Here is a 16,729-nt window from a genome sequence, read left to right as displayed (position 1 = left end):
TGCTGAGGAATCAAACCCAGGGCCTCATGTATGCAAGGCAAGCGCTCTACCACTGAGTCACCTTCCCAGCCCTCTCTCTCTCTTTCTCTTTCTTTCTTTCTTCCTTTCTTTCTCTCTTTCTTTCCTCCCTCCCAGCTCAATTCCTTACTGGATCCTTTTTTGGGGGTTGTGTACCGGTCCTGGGCTTGAACTCTGGGCCTGGGCACTGTTCCTGAGCTTTTTTGCTCAAGGCTAGTGCTCTTCCACTTTGAGCCACAGCTCCATTTCTGGCTTTTTGGTGGTCAATTGCAAATAAGAATCTCATGGACTTTCCTGCTCAGGCTGGCTTTGAATAGCGATCCTCAGATCTCAGCCTCCTGAGTAGCTAGGATTACAGGCGTGAACCACTGATGCCTAGCTATCACTGGATTCTTTTGAACAGTATTTTGCTTTGAAACATATGGTCTGGATAGAAGGGCGCTGGTCCTTCCAGTAGCCTAAAAGAGAGTCTTAAAGTACCAAATCATCATAATTTGCCCAGGATTTAGGGGCTCCTGAATAGTAGAAGTGAATGGCCCAGGTAGACTGGGATAAGTTGGCACTCTAGTCTTGACCAAGCCCATATGTAGTTGACTTTGCCATTATCTTGCCAGGAAACTTTGGGCCAATGGCCTAATAACTACGGAATCTGATGTTCTCATCTCTAAGAGGAAGGCTTAGAACTTTAGATCTTTCCAGCCCTCAGATGCCAAGGCTGGAAGTCTTGGTTCATATCCACTGAGTTCTACTATGTGTCACACACTGTGATCTTCCTGCCCACCATGGCCCTGGGCATGTAGCATGGCACCTCACACATAGTAGATGCTCAGTAAAGGTCTGTGGCAAAGATGAATGTATAAATTCACTGTAACCGCCCCCCCCCCATTTCTGGCTTGATCCCTATGTAACTCCTAAAGCCTCTGCTCATAGTTCACAGTTCTGGCCTGTGTCCTTTTACCTATGGTGAGAAACAGATAGAGAAAGAGATCTACAAAGACCTAGAGACAGAGGAAAAATCACTGGAGACTTCCTCATCTCTATTTAATCCTAAGCCAATAGACAAGTCTTCTTTGAGGGCAACCACAGAAGCACTGAAGATGGCACCAGGCTGGGCGCAGGACACCTGAGTCCTAGTCTCTGACCCACTTCTACTGGCCAGGAGACTATGCTGGCCCCTTAACACCCAGAACTTCAGTGTGGATGGCAGTTTTGGTTTGTTTGTGTGTTGTGCCAGGACCTGGGACTTGAACTCAGGACCTGGACACTATCCTTTAGCTCTTTTGCTCAAGACTTGTGCTCTATTACTTGAGCCACAGTTCCCTTTCTGGCTTTTGGGTGGTTAACTGGAGATAAGAGCCTCTCAGATATGTCTGCCTGGGCTAGTGTCAAACCTTAATCCTTAAATGTGAGCCTCCTTAGTAGCTGGGATTATAGGCATGAGCCACTGGTATCTGGCTGGAAGGCAGTTCGTTTGTGTTGTGGTGGACATCCTGTCACTCGTGAGCTTTTGAGGCTGTAACTAAAGGCAGGAGCTCTGGCCTCTTAGTGGAGCTGAACATGCCCGTGAAAGAGAAGGGCACCCGGTTGCTGGGCCCAGTGGCATTGGATGTCTAATTTGGATGCCTTCCTGTGAAGGCAGCACAGATGACTAGTCTGGTCACATGTAGGTGCTTGGAGCCCATCTGAGCAAAATGCCTGGATTGGGTTCCTCTGTCCCAGGTTACCTTTTGTCTCCTGGACCTCTGCTTCCAGGAACATCCTACCTAGCATCTGACCCTGAGTGGGTCTCTAGAATCAGACAGTCCAAGTTCCCAGATCATCACTTCCTAGTTTGCTCTACAACCATGGTATGTTATTTGACATCACTGAGCTTTGGTTTCCGCATCTTCATTTGCTAACAGTAGAATCTATACAGAGAACTTGCTCAGGCAAAGCATGTACTCAGTCAATATTAGCTATTATTGTTACCATAACCATCATCATCACCAGTCTTGGTCAGTGGGGAGAGAAAAGAACAAGCAGAATCTAACAGAGTCTCTCACCAGGTAAATCTCCCTGATTCTAAGCCTTCCTTCCCAGATTGCCCTTGGAGAACATTACTTCAGTCTACTGGTTAGGATACTCCCCGTCCCCACTCCTCCAAAGAGGAAGGAGCATCTCTTCCCTGTCTGTGCCCCCTGCCCAGATCAGCTGATCTGTCTGAGACACCAGACAGAATTCCCTGAAGGCAGCACTGAGCTAACCCCACCTCTGGGTGTTTTAAAAGCATGCCCTGCAGACTGTGAAGAAGACAGGGGGTGGTAGAGGGACTTGGTGAGATGATCATAAAGCTGAGAAGGTTCCCTTCCCCTCAGGAACTGAGCCAAACTTACCAGCGTAAATACACCTGCTCCTAGCACGGCATAGACTGCATGGAGCCAGGGTACCTGTGGGCAGAGGAAAAATGGGCTTAGGATGGCTAGCAGGGGCAGTGAGCAGGGCTGAGTCCAGAGGATAGAGGACATGCACAACTCCTCACTCCGTGTGGACATTTTAGGGAGGAATCCATGATTTTCTGGGTGCTCATGGTGGTGGTATGGTATGATGAGGTGACCCCAAGATAATCACCGAGGGACTGGCAAGGAGCTCCTAGCAAACCTGATTTTTAAAGTATTTATTTATTCCATGTATTTTGCAGATACTGGGGTTTGAACTCAGTCTCATAATTGCTCTATTTGCTTGCTTGGCTGGTGCTGTACCACATGAGCCATGCCTCTAGCCTTACATTTTGCTGGTTATTTTGGAGACAGAGTCTTGTGGAATTTTCTGCCTGGGCTAGCCTTGAGTCATGATCCTCTGGATTTCAGCCTCCTGAGTAGTTAGGATTACAGGCATGAGCCTGTAGTGCCAGATCTGGTATTTCTTCCCTCTATACAGCCCTAGGCTCCCACTGGAATAGGATGACACATGCAGCCAGTACCCTGTCCTCTCTTCAGCCCAGGTTTGGCTAGGTGCTGTTTCTGCCTCTCAGTTTACCTTCATCCTAGTCTAGTGTGGAATCTGTCTGTCTCTTGATCAGAGGGCTCCCTGGACTTTCCCTAGGGGCAAGGAACTCAGCTGTGCAAGGGTGTAGATTTAAATTCAGGGTGTGTGGGGTTGGGGGAATCTGAAGTCTGCCAGTTGTGCATGGTGCAGCTTGCTTCGGGAAGCCAGAAGAGCACCCCTTCCAACCTCTGCTCCCCCAGGTCTTTCCCAAGGTCTCAGAGGCACCCAGCGGTGTGTGAAAACCCTATATGCCATGCTAACTCTTCCCTCTGGGGGGGCCTTCCAGGAAGCTTTCCAGAAGATTCCTGGAAACAAAGGCATCCCATTAGCTAGACCTCAGTCAATAATGGGTTCTTTGAAGTTCTAGGGCTCCTTCCTCATTGTAGATACACAGAGGGCCCCCAGGCCAGCTCCGGTCCCTCCCTTCGTCAACAGGATCCTGGGAAGAGCCAAAGAAATGCCAGCAGAACCAATTTTGATGTCTTGGATAGGGAGCCAAATGCCTCTAGGCTGGGGCTGGTTAGGATGGCATGGGTTGGGGAGTAAAGGAATACCCTCCCAGCCCTGGCAGATAATGTGTGATGAGGGGACCAGTACCAAGCCTGGCTGAGTTTGATACCTCAGTAGGGCTCCAACTGATTCAAAGCTCATGCCCTTCCTGTGATGGCCCTAATCTACCTTTACAATCTTTGCAGTGGCCTGAGTGCGTATATAGTCCCAGCTGGCGTTCCCCAGGGCAGGCTGGACGTCACTAGAAGAGCTGAGAATTGCTGAGTCTCCAGAGGGGTTGTGGAGGGCACCGCTTCCATCACACCGCCCCCACCCTCCTTCCACTCACCAGGATTCTGCCTTTCTAGACTCAAGGCTGATTCCCCACCCCCATCAGGAACCCAGAGTTGGTGCCCTCTCCTCCCTCACCCCTCCAGTGGCATGGGAGAATGGGAAAGGTGAAGCCGGATGCGACTCATGAGGCCAGGCAGGTGCCCAGACCTGCCAAGAAAGAAAGGCCTCCTTGTTTGCTTGCTGACACTGCCAACAAGCCTGGAGCAGGTGCCAAGAGGGGTTGGACAGGATGGCAAACTAGGGCTTTGGCCCTGGGCCTACCCTGGAGGGTGCAGGGGAGGACAGCACCCAGGCAGCGAGCCCTCCCCACCCTTCCCATGGGCCTACAGGCTAGAGACACACTCACATATTGGAAGGGCAGGAGGATAGCTAGGATGAGGCCACTGAAGAAGAGGGTCATGAGCAGGACGAAGAGCACGCCCTGGCAGGAAGTGAAATCAAACTACGGAAAGATGAGAGAGACAAGAGAGAGGGCTGTCAGCGCTGAACCCACGGAACCCACCCTGAACCATGTCCTGACCACAGGTTGCAGCCTACAGTCTTCCTTTTTCCCAAATGGCCTCCCTCGACCCAACTCACCCAATTACCTCTCCCCACCTCTGCCCCCTCCCCCATAGCTTAAAGCTCCCCCGTGCCACTTCCCCTTGCCCATAGGCCTGGGAGCTGACCTTGGTCTGGAAGCTGAAGACGGTGACTGAGAGGCAGACAAGGGCCGTGATTCCCAGGCACAGCAGCACAGAGGTGGTGTTGTAGTAACTGACAGTGAGGAGGGGGGGTCAGCCTCCGCCAGCAGTCTGCCCTCCCTGTAGCCCTCCTCTCAGGCAACCCTTTGCTGCCAGGATCTGATCTCATGAGCTATGGTCTTAACCCTAACCCTATTCCCAGGACCCTCCCTACCTCTCTAAGCTTCCTTAGTCTTTTTTCTGATCCTTCCCTCCCCCATCATGCTTAGACTCACTGTCCTGTAAGAAGGACCTGGAATAGGTATGGGTATGGGTGGGGAAGGTTTGTGCTACTGCTTGGAGGTGGTTTATAGGTAATAGCAGGATCTGGGGACTGTGTGTGTGTGTGTGTGTGTGTGTGTGTGTGTGTGTGTGTCCTGGGACTTGAACTTAAGGCCAAACTGCTGTCCCTGAGCTGTTTTGTTCCAAGTTAGCACTCTACCACTTTATCCACAGCTTCACTTCCAGCTTTTTGCTGGTTAATTGGAGAGTATCACAGACTGGCTTCAAACCATGACCCTCTGATCTCAGCCTCCTGAGCAGTTAGGATTACAGGCATGAGCCACCAGCACTCCGCTCTGGGGATTTTTGAGCTGCAGCCTGAGGGGAATTCCTTGCTTCCCACCATCCTTGACCCCTATCCCACTAACCTGGGTAGGTCCAGAGCCGCTGGTCAGGTGGGGGCTCAAGGAGTGAGCTCTAAGCTAAAGTTTCAGCCTGCCTGAGTGTCTCTGCCTTCACTCTAGTGACTGCAGGAATGATAGGGGTTGGGGTCAGCACTCTTCAGCTATGGCCAGATCCTGGCTGCAAGCCTCTCCACTCCTTCTACCTGACCCCCTTTACCTGGACAACATCCCAGTGAGGTAAGCCATCGACAGAGTCTGAAAGGGGAGACAGGGTAAAGGAATGTTCCAGTACTCAGACTCAAAGGGCCCAGGCACCCTCAAGTCTAGCTTAGAGCTCTACCCATGCATGTGGCTCTCCATGCTAATTTGGCTTCATCCTGACATAGGTTCGTGTTCGGAACTCAGGCCCAGCTGAATAGCATCTCTCAGTCCAGCTTGTAGACTTCTCAGCCAGAAATCTCCTTTCTCACTAAGGCAGACCTGCTCTGATCCCCTGGTAAGACCCCACCCCCATTATCCTATCTCTGGGACTCCTATATAAACCTCATAAAAACTAGAGCATAAAGAACAGAGACTAAATGCAGAGGGAGAGGCTGAAGCCCTTTGGAAAGGGAGGGTGGGTGTCTTGCTGGAAGAAGTGGGGCATAATGCCTCTGCCCCCTAATAACCTCGCATTGGGATGTCCCCAGTCCTTGGCCCTCAGAGCCCATGCTGCTGTTTCTGTCCTTCTGTCCACACAACCCCCCTCTGTCTCCAATCTACTCCAATCACTTACAAAGACGGTCAGCAGAATCAGGTTCCAAGGAAAGTGCCTCCTGCAAGGAAAGCCAGGGCCTCAGACCAGAGTTATTTACAAAGAGAGGTGTCATCCCCCCTGCCCTGAAGACTTGTCAGAGCCTTTGTCCTCAACCATATTCCCCTGTGCCCCCATCTGTCCATCGACCCTGCTGCCACCTCAGGGGTGTCAGTGAAGGAATGGACTAACGGATAGCCTTAGAGAGGGATGGGGCCCTCTCAGGGGTGCACAGCACCTCAGTGGGAATTAGGGCTGGGGTCAGGACTTTCCGAGATCCCCAAATTGTTATCAATAATACCTGGGTCCAGAACAGCAAGCCAAGGTCAAGTAGGTTGCGAAGAACACAGCACTGTGGAGACAGGCAGATGGGTAAGTTCTCATCCATATGCGACTCTCCCTCTAGCCCCTGCTTCATTCTACTCTCTGCCTCCCTTAACCATAGAGTACCAGGCAGGGTGGTGAGGGCAGGGAGAAGAACCTGGCTATCCTATCTGCTTGGTGGTCTAATGCCAGAAGAGAGGATAGGATGAGTCTGCTCCTAGCTGAATCGGAAGAGCCATAGTACAGCTGTTCCTGACCATGCAACCAAAAGTGGCCTTAAGGATACTACTTGTTATTTTATTTTATTCTTTTCTTGGTCCTGGGGCTTGAATCTGGGCCTGGGTGCTGTCTCTGAGCTCTCTTTTGCACTTGAGCCACAGTGTTACTTCTGGCTTTTTTGAATACTTTATTGGAGGTAGTCTCATGGAGTTTCCTGCCTGGACTGGCTTTCGACTGCAACCCCCAGATCTCAACCTCCTGAGTAGCTTGGATTGTGGGTATGAGCCACTGGTGCCCAGCCACTAATTATTACTTTATAAGCTCCTATATACATTTTCTATGTGCTAAGCAGAGTGGGGGGGGGGTGGGGGGAGAGAATGCCAGTACTGGGACTTGAACTCAGGGTCTCATATTCCTGCTTAGTTTTTTCCATTCAAAGCTAGGGCTCTACTGCTTGAGCCATATCTCCACAATAGTTTTTTTCTAGTTAATTGGAGATAATAATCTCACAGACTGGCTTTGATCTGTGGTCCTCAGATCTTATCTTCCTGAATAGCTAGGATTACAGACTATCGCCTAGCTTAGGCAGAGTTTTTAAAGTGCATTTCCGATACCAAGACAATCCTCCTTGCTTCACAGTGAGGCTAAGTGACTTTTCCAAGGTCAACCAATTGCCTTGTTGCAGAAGCAGGATTGGAACCCAGATGCTCTGCCTCCAGGGAACTCACTTATAACCACTACCTCACATTGCCTCTTCCAGTAACTACCTGTAAGAAGAAATCTTTTACTTTTTTTGCCTGAACTCTGGGCTTGGGCACTGTCCCTCAACTCTTCAGCTCAAGGCTAGTGCGCTACCACTTGAGCCACAGCACTACTTCGAGCTTTTTCTGCTTATGTGGTGCTGAGGAATCGAACCCAGGGCCTCATGCATGCAAGGCAAGCACTCTACCACTAAGCCACCTTCCCAGCCCCTCTTTTAGTTATTTTATTGTTGGTCAGTCCTGCTAGGCTATGATCTCATCCATACCTGCTGAAGCCGGAAGTGGTAACTATGGAATGAATTTCAGGATCAGGGAGCCATGTGTGGTGGGAGGCAGAAGGGGGCAATACAGAAATAGTAACTGGGAGGCAAAAAAGCATGAAGGATGAAGGTTCAAGGGTAAGGTTAGTGTCACCATCAATGCATGGTGGCACTGCCCCTTCCTCCATCTCCTTCCTCTGTCTCTCACCTACCCTCCACAGCAGTAATTCCAAACATCTTCCTCCTCCAAACCCCTCAGGCTGCCTTACTGTCCAGCTGGCTACCTGATGTGTCCCAGAAAAATATGAGATAATGAGGTGGTGCTCTTCTGGCTCTTCTGGCTCCTAGCCTGTCACCTACAAACCTCTGCTCCCTTCCTAAGACAATCCTTCTCCCCCACCCCCCCCAGCCTCAGCTCTGGGGTTCATTCATCAACATGACCTTTTCTCTTCTTCTATCTTTCCCTCCTTTCCCCCCTTCCATTCCCTTCTCTTTTCTTTTGTGTCAGTCCTAGAACTTGAACTCAGACCATGGGCACTTTTTAGCTTTTGTGCTCAAGGCTAGCACTCTACCACTTGAGCCATAGTATCACTTCTGGCTTTTTGCTGGTTAATTGGAGATAAGAGTCTCTTGGATTTGGTCTGCCCATTTGTCTGCAATCCTCAGATCTCAGCCTCCTGAGTAGCTAGGATTACAGGTATGAAATACCAGTATCTGGCCATGATCTCTCTCTCTCTTTCTTTCTTTCTTTCTTTTTTGGTTGATCAAGGGGCTTAAACTCTGGGCCTGGGCGCTGTCCCTCAGCTCTTCAGCTCAAGTTGAGCACTCTACCACTTGAGCCATAGCACCACTTCCAGTTTTTTCTGCTTATGTGGTGCTGAGGAATCGAACCCAGGGCCTCATGCATGCAAGGCAAGCACTCTACCACTGAGCCACCTTCTCAGCCCCATGATCTCCTTCTTTAACCGCCCTACTAAAGATTTCCTCAACCCTTTTCTATCCTCTACATCTTCTCCCAGCTAGCTACAATTACTATCTACCCTGACAAAGTTGTCTCCACTTGTGATGTCTTCTTCTCCATGTCCCTAACCCAGCAAACTCCACCTCTGCCTCAAGGACAGCTGGCTTGGCTACACCAGGCTGACCTTGTTGAGTCCAATTGACACTTACCTGACCTAACTTGTCATTACCTTACCAGACTTCTCAATGTCTGGTCACTCCTATTGTTTCTCTGATTCCATAATGACACACTTTTGGGTCCCTCTTCTCTCCCTGGACACTCCTAGGTTTCTTTCAGGGAGTCTGAACATGCCTGGTTCCTTCACTATAGGATCTACTCTCTTCACATTTTCCCTAGGTGGGTTCACTTGAACCTATATTTCAACATTCTTCTTCTTCTTTTTTTTTTTTTTGGTCGGCCATGGGGCTTGAACTGGGCCTGGGCACTGTCCCTGAGCTCTTCAGCTCAAGGCTAGCACTCTATCACTTGAGCCACAGCATCACTGAACCCTATATTTCATATCTCCATTTTCCTCCTCCACCCTGGACTGAAATATCCAGCTGCCTAATAGGCAGACCATATACACACACACACACACACACACACATATATGTACATATATATATATACCTGAGATATATGTATGTATGTATTTCTCCCCATCCTGCAGAAGATGCTGTGCATCTGCCAAGCCACCCAGCTGGAGGCTTCAGCATCATTCTTCACATTTATCCTGTCACGCCCAATTAATCACCTGGATCTGTTAATCCTCCTACTCAGGCACTTCACAAATTTGCCGTCTCCCCTCCTTCTCCACCACCTCCCTTTGAGGGTGGGCCACTTCTTTCTCTTTCCTGGTCCTCCTGCCTCCAGCCCTTCCTTCCACCCTCCATGCTACAGGTGAGTCCATTCAGCCCATGGCTCCAAAGTCCAGCATCTCTCCAGCTCTGCTCTCACCATGCTCTGCCCTTCCCCCCCACCCTTCTCATCACAACCTGTGCCTGCCACTGTAGTCCTGCTGCAAAGGACTGGCTAGCAAGGACTTTGGAGGCTTCCTCTTCCAGGAGGCTTTCTCTGCACCATGGGGTCCCCTCAACTAACCCCAGATCATGACTAGCTCACCTGAGGCCCCAGATTTTTATCTGTTTTCCTACCAGCTAACCAAGAGGGCTTGCACCTGGTAGCTGCTCATTAAATATTTATGGATGAAAAGAGAAAACAAATAGAACCAGGCAATGGAGGAGCTGAGACAAGCCTGTCAACTTGTCACCCTGTTCATGCAGGTCAGCAGATCTTCTGCCCATGACCTCATTCTCTTTCTTGCTGTGGGGCTTGAACTTGGGGCTCACTGAGCTCTTTTGCTCAAGCTAGTGCTCTACCACTTTGAGCCACAGCACCATTCTAGTTTTCTGGTGATTAATTGAAAGGACTTTTTACCCTGGGCTGGCTTTGAACCGTGATCCTCAGATCTCAGCCTCCTGAGTAGCTAGGATTACAGGCATGAGCCACTGGTACCAGGCTTCACCCCGTTCTTCTTTTGATCTCATTTGAGTCACTGGTCAGTCACTTAACAACAATGACAATAATAGTATCCTTGTGTATGTGTTTCTTGGGTGTGGGTCCTGTCACACTGGCCAGACTAGAAGCTTCCTGAGGGCAAGGGCCTTGTTTCTCCAGTCTTTCAACCCTTAACAAAGAATTAGGTGAAAACATAGAACAACCCAAGATCTAGGGTCTATCGTGCAATTTTACAGCCAAGTGCCAGCACTCGCAAACGCTGGCCTGCTCTGACTACTGTGTGGCTGTGGATGAGTCATTTAGTAGCCAAGTCTCAATTCCCTGCTTGGCTGAACAGGAAGATGGGTACTGGCCTGAGGAGAGGATGCAGCTGAAGCATTTGGTGCAGGCACAGCTCCTGGATGGGAGCTACTATTATGTAATTAAAAACTGTCTGGTAGACAGTCTCCCACTTTTCCTCCTCTTCCTGGCTTTTCCCTCCTTGTTCTGCAGCAGCCATTCTGGCTCAGTGGGAGCAATCAGACAATAAGGTGAGGACCCAATGGACAGAGACAACAGGGACTTTGGGAAAGCAAAGCTGGTGTAATGTGTGTGTGTGGGGGGGGGAGGTCTGGTGCCCCAGGGGGCAAGAATGAGTCAGGAAAGGGTGAATAGCTGAATGCACGTCAGAGACTGAGCCTCAGGGCCTGGGATGGTTTGTTTACAAGAGTGTCAGGACTGGGAGTGAGACTCAGGTAAAGGTTAGTTACCAAACCCAAAGTCCTTCCCCAGCTTGTCCTGTTCTAGGACCCAGTCGTGTAGATAGCAGAGTACATATGGTAAGGGCATGAGTTTCACCATCAGACACACCTGAGTTTCTATCCTGGCTCTGCTACTTAGGAAGCAATAGCTTCTCTCTGCCTCGGTTTCCTCATCTGTACAATGGAGGGGGTGTAATTATAGTACCTGTTTGGTAAGTTATTGAAAGGATGAGTGAAAATTATTTGAAAAGCACTTTGCACAGGGCCTCATGAATAGGAAAAGAACTTAAAATATTCTCTTTGTTATTGTTGCTGTTCTAAAAGGAGGAGGTTAAGGACCAGGCACTAATAGCTCACACCTATAATCTTAGCTACCAAGGAGGCAGAGATCTCCATGCAAAGCCAGCCCAGAGAGAGAAGTCCATAAGACTCATCTCCAATTAACCATAAAAAAGCCAGGAAGGTGAGCTGTGGCTCAATGGTAGAGCACTAGCTTTGAGCAAGACAGGAAAAACAAAACAAAACACAATAACTCAGGGACTGCAGCCAGTCCCTGAGTTCAAGCCCCAGGATTCACACACACACACACACACACACACACACACAGAGGAAGTCATTAGGACAGTGTCTAGGGGGAGCACTTGGTGCTAAAGGCCATAAGATACTCCAGGAGTTGCTCTGAGACCAAGTGGGATGAGTTGAGGGGTGAGAAGAGGGCAGGGAAGAATCCCAGGTCAGCTTCCTGTAGGAAAAGGGCATCCTAGTAGTGGGGCTCCAAGCACCCAAAGGTGTTTTGTGATACCCCTGAAAAGTACTCACTCCATATCCATCTCCTCTCTCCTCTCCACCTGCATCTACCCTGGAGCCAGCCAGCACATTTCTGTTCTCTGTCCGGACAAGGTGAAGAGATGATCTAGATTCTACCACTTAGAGGCCAAATTCTCATGACCCTCTCTCCAGACTCCCAACAGAAAGAGAGACAGACAGACAGACAGACAGACACACACACACATACACACACGAGTGGACTAGACTCTGCCCTGTTTGCTGAGCTTGCTTGTTTCTGGGCTGTCCCCTGTTTTCATCTACATAGAGCATGGTGTCCCCAAAACCCTCCCACAGAAGGCCAGAGAGCCACCCAAGAACTCCACTCCTAAGTTCTCAAGGGGCTAAGGCTGCCAGACAGTGCTGACGTGTCGGGAGCCATGCCAACCTGCCATGTGGGTTGGTTGAGATGGCTGTCCCTGGGGATCTCATTAGCTTTACACACAGTGTTTCTCAGTGCCTCCCTCTGGTTTGCAGATGGGGCATCCTAGGAAAGGCCTTAAGCTGAGCCTACTTTCCTATCAGATTCTCTATGCAGAAACAGGCAGGGCAGTGTAGTGTGCAGGCTCCTAAGTCCTGAGGATCTGTCCCCCGCTTAGTGTGCCCCCCCTCCCCCCCACTTGCTGTCTGAGATCCCTGTCCAGCTCCCAATCTGTCCAGGTCCCTATACATCACACATACCACATGCATTCTCACATCCATGATTTTTGCTTTAAGCCACTCATCTCTTGGAAATGATCTGCCCTCCTGGTTGATCCTTTAAGGTGCACTCTTTGATGTGGACTGAGAAGCCTAGTGTGCTAGCTTCCCTCCGCCCATCTTCCTTGAGCACGTGGCTAGTTCCACCCATCACCGCCCCCTGCAGGCAGAGGCCTTCTCCTCCCAGCAGCCTCAGACTGGGCTGGGCCCACAGTGGCAGTGGAGGGATACTGAGAGTGAGCAGCAGTTCTCTGACCTCAGGGTGGATCTTACCTGGAATCATGCAAGTAAGAGGTAGGTCCAGGATCATCTACAACTTCAAGCCTCTTCCCTAAATTCCCTACCATGTTCTTTAAAGAGTATGAGATTAACAGAAGCCAGTGGCTCAAGGGCTGAAAGGAGACTGCCAAGCTGAGGGATTAAGGACACAAGCTGTAACTTGAATCCCAGGTCTACCACGGACTAGCTATGTAACCATAGACAAATCACTACTGACTACCTGTGGTACCTTGGGCAAATTACCTAACCTCTCTGAGCCTTCGTTTTCTGAGGTAATTGTAGCCAATGCAGGTAAAGATCAAATGCAATAGTGTACACCAAGCACCCAGAACAATACCCAGCCCTTATTAGGCACTCTTTAAGTGGTGGTTGTTATGATTAATAATTTCATAAGCATTAATAACAATGTTCATAAGAGTAGCAATATTATCATTAGTGTGGTTCAAGGTGTTCCAGGGCCCTCCCTCTATAGCCAAGGTACTGTGTCTCTCTCAGTCCTGGGTCTCTCAACTTGTGCAGGTATCTAGTACCTGTCCTTACCTCCTGCCTGCCTCATCAGTTCCAAACAACCTCAAGTGAAACTTCTGGCTAGGCTCTACAGCCAGCAACATGGAACAGGGCTGGAGGGTTTATGAAGACGGTCCCCATAGTGCATAGGCTTGCACTCACACAGGAGTCTTCTCTGGGAAGGGGTGAGGCTGGGGTATACTTACTATGATGCCCAGTACCAGCCTGGATTGGCCTGGACATAGTCTTTAACGGGGTCACTGCAGAAAAAAGGGGAGATGGAGAATCAGAAATTACTCAAGGTCTCTGCTTCTGGGTCAATAGCTGGCACCTACCCTACACAATTCTCAGGACTTCGGAGGAAGGGAGAGGGATGTGGTCCCTGGAGGGACAGGAGTCTGGATCTCATCATAGGCTGGAGCCTAAGAATACCTGGCTGTGTGGCTGGTGGAGGGGTCAAGCAGTGTGTCTGCCTCATGGACACCTGCTGCCCAAGAGGGTCACCAAGTCCTCTGCACACTGGATGGGATCTCCTCACATTGGGCATACTTAAAGGGTTCCACTGACCTTTCCCATCCAATCTCTCCGAGGGTACTTGAGCTCTATCCCTGAGGCCTGAGGCCTGAGGCCTGAGCATTATCCTTTAGCTTTTTCCCCCCCCTCAGGGCTAGCACTCTACTACTTGAGCTATAACTTCACTTTCAGCTTTTTTTTTTTTTTTTGTGGTCATGGGGCTTGAACTCTAGGCCTGGGCACTGTCCCTCTGCTCTTCAGTTCCAGGTTAGCACTCTACCACTTGAGCCACACCACCACTTCTGGCTTTTTTTTTTTTTTTTCTGTTTATGAGGTACTGAGGAATGGAACCCAGGCCTCATGCATGGGAGTCAAGCAATCTACCACTGAGCCACCTTCTCAGCTCTCAGGGTTTTTTTTTTAATGTTTAATTGGAGATAAGAATCTCACAGACTTTCCTGCCAAGTTGGCTTCAAACCATTATCCTCATATCTCAGCCTCCTGAGTAGCTAGGATTTCAGGCATGAACCACTGGCAGCAGGCTACCAAGGGAACATTGTAAACGAGGTCTGATGCCCCTAGAGGTGGCAGCCCTCACCACCAACTTACCAGAAGGTAAAGAGAGCCACAACACCCAAGGTCACCAGTAACTGGATCAGCAGGATGGTATAGACCTGGGGGGGGGGGAGAGGGGGAGCTCAGTTTGAAGCTAGGTAGATTCAGTTCCTCTCCCCCACCTAGGCTCAGGGAGACCCTCCCCTCCCCCAGGTCCTAGGAATCCACTGGAATCTCTAGCTACATTTTCTGGGCTCTTGACCTTCTTTCTCAGGGGTCCTGGGTAGACCCAAAACAAGAAGGAAAGAAAGGTACCTTATAGCCAGGACCCCTCCCCCTAAAGGAAGCAGCCCCCACAGGACCCAGAGACATGCAGGCGGCTTCTGGGGTGACACTGAATGAGTAGACGCCATGAGCTGGATGGCAAGAGAAGATGGGGGGGAATGGCTTCTGCAGGCAGAGGCTGGTCCCCAATCAGCCCACTCAACCCTCTCCAGTCCTAGAAAGTCAGTACCTTTCTGATGAAGACACGGCGAACTTTCTGGTCATCCCAGCTGAAGGTGGAGAAGAGTTCATGATGTCCGGTGGGGAAACCACTGTCATAGCTGGAGCTGCTGCCTGGTGGGCAGGTGTAGGGCTGTGAACCAGGGCTGTGAACCTGCCACCTGCTCAAAGCTGCCTTCCCCTCAGGCTGGTTCTGGGGACCACCAATGCGTTCCTGCTCCAGCCCACTTCAGCCCACCCCCTCTTCTCATTGGATCTTCCTGCTCTGGGTCCCAGAAATGAACTCTTTCCCCTCCCTCTCCCTCCACCCTGGCTAGGGCTCTGCCATACAAATGTGTCTCTTCCCTCTGCTCTGTCTATCCCCAGTTGTGGACACTTTGAGTTCTTGTGTCCAAGAACCAGAAAAAGGACAGCCATTTTCCAGGCTACTCGGCATAAACCAAGATCAAAGTTCTGGGTCTTGGCTTGCTTTGAGGCCTTTGAGAGCTGGGGACTGAGAGCATCAGAGCTGGAAGCCAAAGTCTGGCTGAGGTTGGAGGACAGGTCAAGAAAGTGGGGGGAGTGAGGGGCAAAGGTTCAGGACCTGGTCTCAGAACTCAGGCCTTTTGGATGAGCATGGACTCCACAAGCAAGTAGACTCACAGGTAGGTCCATTGTCCTGTAGGTCTGAATGGTTATGTGACCTAGAGTAAGTCATGACCTTTTCCAAGTTCACTCTTTTCACCAGTCCTGGGACTTGAACCGAGGGTCTGGGAGCTGTCTCTGAGCTTTTTAAAACTCAAGGCTAGCATTCTACCACTTGAGTCACACAGCTTCACTTCTGACTCTTAGTCTCATGGGCTTTCTTGCCCAGGCTGGCTTTGACTCATGCTTCTCTGAGCCTCTTCTGCTATGGGGTGGTAATGTCTACTTCATAAGGACCAAAGGAGATAAAAATGAATGCCTGTGAGCTCCGTGCCTGGTGGGGACTATACCCTCTTCTTATGTACCTCCTCATGGCTATTCCAAAGTCTTCAAATGTGTCCACTCTGGTCCCTTCTGCTGCTCCCACCAGGTCTCCCCACTGCACATCATTCAAATTCAAGTTACTAATAAAGTTTCCATGGGAACTGGATGCCTATAATCCTCGCTACTCAGGAGGCTGAGAACTGAAGATCTGGTTCAAAGCCAGTCCAGGCAGGAAAGTCCATGAGACTCTGATCTCCAATTAAGCACCAAAAAAAGATAGAAGTAGAGCTGTGGCTCAAGAGGTAAAGCACTATCCTTGAGCAAAAAAGCTAAGGATAGTGCCAGGCCTGAGTTCAAGTCCCAGTACACAATCTCTCTCTCTCTCTCTCGCTTGCTCACTCGCTCTCTTGCTCTCTCGCTCTCTCTCCTTCTCCTTTTCTCTCTCTTTCTCTCTCCCCTCCTCTCTTTCTTTCTCTCTCTCTCTCTCCCTCTCGCTCTCTTTATCTTTCTCACATACACATAGCCTTCATGATTAGAGTCCTTCAGCCTTCTGCACATTCCTCTCTCCTTTTCTCCACCTGCTCGCTTGCCTCTGGACCTCTGTGCATCCTATTCTTTCAGCTCTCTTCTCTGTCTCTTCACCAGGCTCACCCACAGCATCCTTCAGAGCTCGATGTGGATGCCCTTTGCTCTGGAAGCCTTCCTGGACAGGCAGGTGGGCCAGGTGACCTGCCCAGGCCTATGCCACTGCTTCTATGTCACCATGTGGTATACAAGTCCACTCTGCAAAGAAGAGACCCTGGCAGTCCTGTGCACTCCTCAAATGAGTTCACTGCTGACACTGCAGGTATCACATGTGGACCAAAAGGTATATAGCATTTTCTGCCTTGACAGTTTCTTGGAAAATATTTCTTGAAGCAAAGCAGCCATCTACTCAGGGCCTAGACATCAACCTTTAACCCTATACCTCACATTTCTGCCTACTCCTCTGCCACCCAAATGGCCAGGCTGCAGAGGGGTACAGAGGAGAGAGGTGGGGGTGGGGTGGGGA

General features: G+C 50.1%; 1 protein-coding gene across 2 annotated transcripts in view; it reads right to left on the bottom strand.

The window, feature by feature from the left end:
- The window catches only part of Faim2 (Fas apoptotic inhibitory molecule 2), a 34,753-nt gene that overhangs the window by 14,137 nt on the left and 3,887 nt on the right, over positions 1-16,729 (bottom strand). Inside the window, exons 3-11 of one of the 2 annotated variants that reach the window (XM_013018766.1) lie at positions 14,741-14,844; positions 14,281-14,345; positions 13,365-13,418; positions 6,328-6,378; positions 6,009-6,048; positions 5,451-5,488; positions 4,554-4,641; positions 4,232-4,327; positions 2,391-2,444 (exon numbers count right to left, since the gene is read on the bottom strand). In XM_013018766.1, coding sequence (XP_012874220.1) covers positions 2,391-2,444; positions 4,232-4,327; positions 4,554-4,641; positions 5,451-5,488; positions 6,009-6,048; positions 6,328-6,378; positions 13,365-13,418; positions 14,281-14,345; positions 14,741-14,844 — 590 coding nt within the window. The remainder of the gene's footprint in view (positions 1-2,390; positions 2,445-4,231; positions 4,328-4,553; positions 4,642-5,450; positions 5,489-6,008; positions 6,049-6,327; positions 6,379-13,364; positions 13,419-14,280; positions 14,346-14,740; positions 14,845-16,729) is intronic. The other variant, XM_013018767.1, reaches the window with a different exon arrangement.

This window comes from Dipodomys ordii, unplaced genomic scaffold, assembly GCF_000151885.1.
Source record: "Dipodomys ordii isolate 6190 unplaced genomic scaffold, Dord_2.0 Scaffold42, whole genome shotgun sequence".
NCBI classification, from domain to species: Eukaryota; Metazoa; Chordata; class Mammalia; order Rodentia; family Heteromyidae; genus Dipodomys; species Dipodomys ordii.
The sequence above is the reverse complement of the archived record's forward strand: the minus strand, read 5'-3'. Positions and strand labels throughout refer to the sequence as shown.